Source organism: Penaeus monodon, chromosome 31 (assembly GCF_015228065.2).
Source record: "Penaeus monodon isolate SGIC_2016 chromosome 31, NSTDA_Pmon_1, whole genome shotgun sequence".
NCBI classification, from domain to species: domain Eukaryota; kingdom Metazoa; phylum Arthropoda; class Malacostraca; order Decapoda; family Penaeidae; genus Penaeus; species Penaeus monodon.
In genome coordinates, this window is record NC_051416.1 from 11,302,865 (window position 1) to 11,303,813 (window position 949).

A 949-nucleotide genomic window follows, 5' to 3' on the forward strand; every position below is an offset into this window, starting at 1 on the left:
TCCTGATGTCAATAATAAAACCATCAAGGGTACTTGACACAAATCATCTTAATCATGATGGAAATATATAAGAAGTGACTTTTATCTTATCAAAAATTGAACCTTTGCTTCAACTCCTTTGCTCTTCTCTTGTTATCAGAGTTTTCGTAACATTTTTTTCTTTCTTGTCATGTAAAAATAATCTTTCTTTTTCAGGTTTTACGACAGGCAACAGTACGTGGCTGCCTGTCAACGATAACTTCAAGGATCTCAACGTGAAGGCACAACAACACGCAGAAAAGAGTCACTTAAAAATTTACGAAGAACTTGCTCGATTGCGGGAGGAGGAGACGTTTACGAAAGGACATACTGCCTATCCCGTGATCAGCAATGAGGTTTTCTCTCTCCTGAGGTATTCAATTTCAAGATGCGATATTTTAAACGACGTTCTGTTCCTTTCCTTGCGGGTTGTTTATCAATGGTTTATGATTACTGTAAGCACATTTAATTGAGAATTCTACTTTATCTGATTTCAAATGGATGAAAAGGCAAACGCACCGAATTCATCTCTTAACATCCTTCCAGATACCTTGAAGGCTACGAGAGCTACCTGCTGGTGATGAACACGTCGGAGGAGGAACTGGAGGTCGACCTCCACCAGCACGCCAACATGGAGCTTCCGCCGACGGCCGAGGTCGTCCTGCGCTCCGTCACGGACACGGCGGAGGCGACCGTCCCAGGGTGAGCAGCTAGGTCGTGTGTTTTGGATAATATATATACAAGAGGATGCTGTTTTAATAGCATGTGTACAATTGAACATGAAAGTTGATACCTCTTCGAAATCTAAGGTGGTTAGGGGTACCTTGGCTAGGGGTCCGGACTTTGGAGCCAATGCATGTTGAATACACAAGAGATTAGTTTCACGCACTTTCAGAATGTCTTACTAGAGAACATGTAGTATTTTGGGATT

The 949-nt window shown here is 42.1% G+C and overlaps 1 protein-coding gene across 1 annotated transcript in view; it reads left to right on the forward strand.

The window, feature by feature from the left end:
- The window catches only part of LOC119593032 (maltase A3-like), a gene marked incomplete in the record, with an annotated part of 10,545 nt that overhangs the window by 9,364 nt on the left and 232 nt on the right, over nucleotides 1–949 (forward strand). Inside the window, 2 exon segments of the mRNA XM_037941928.1 lie at nucleotides 196–391; nucleotides 565–720. Of these exon segments, the coding sequence (XP_037797856.1) occupies nucleotides 196–391; nucleotides 565–720 (352 nt within the window).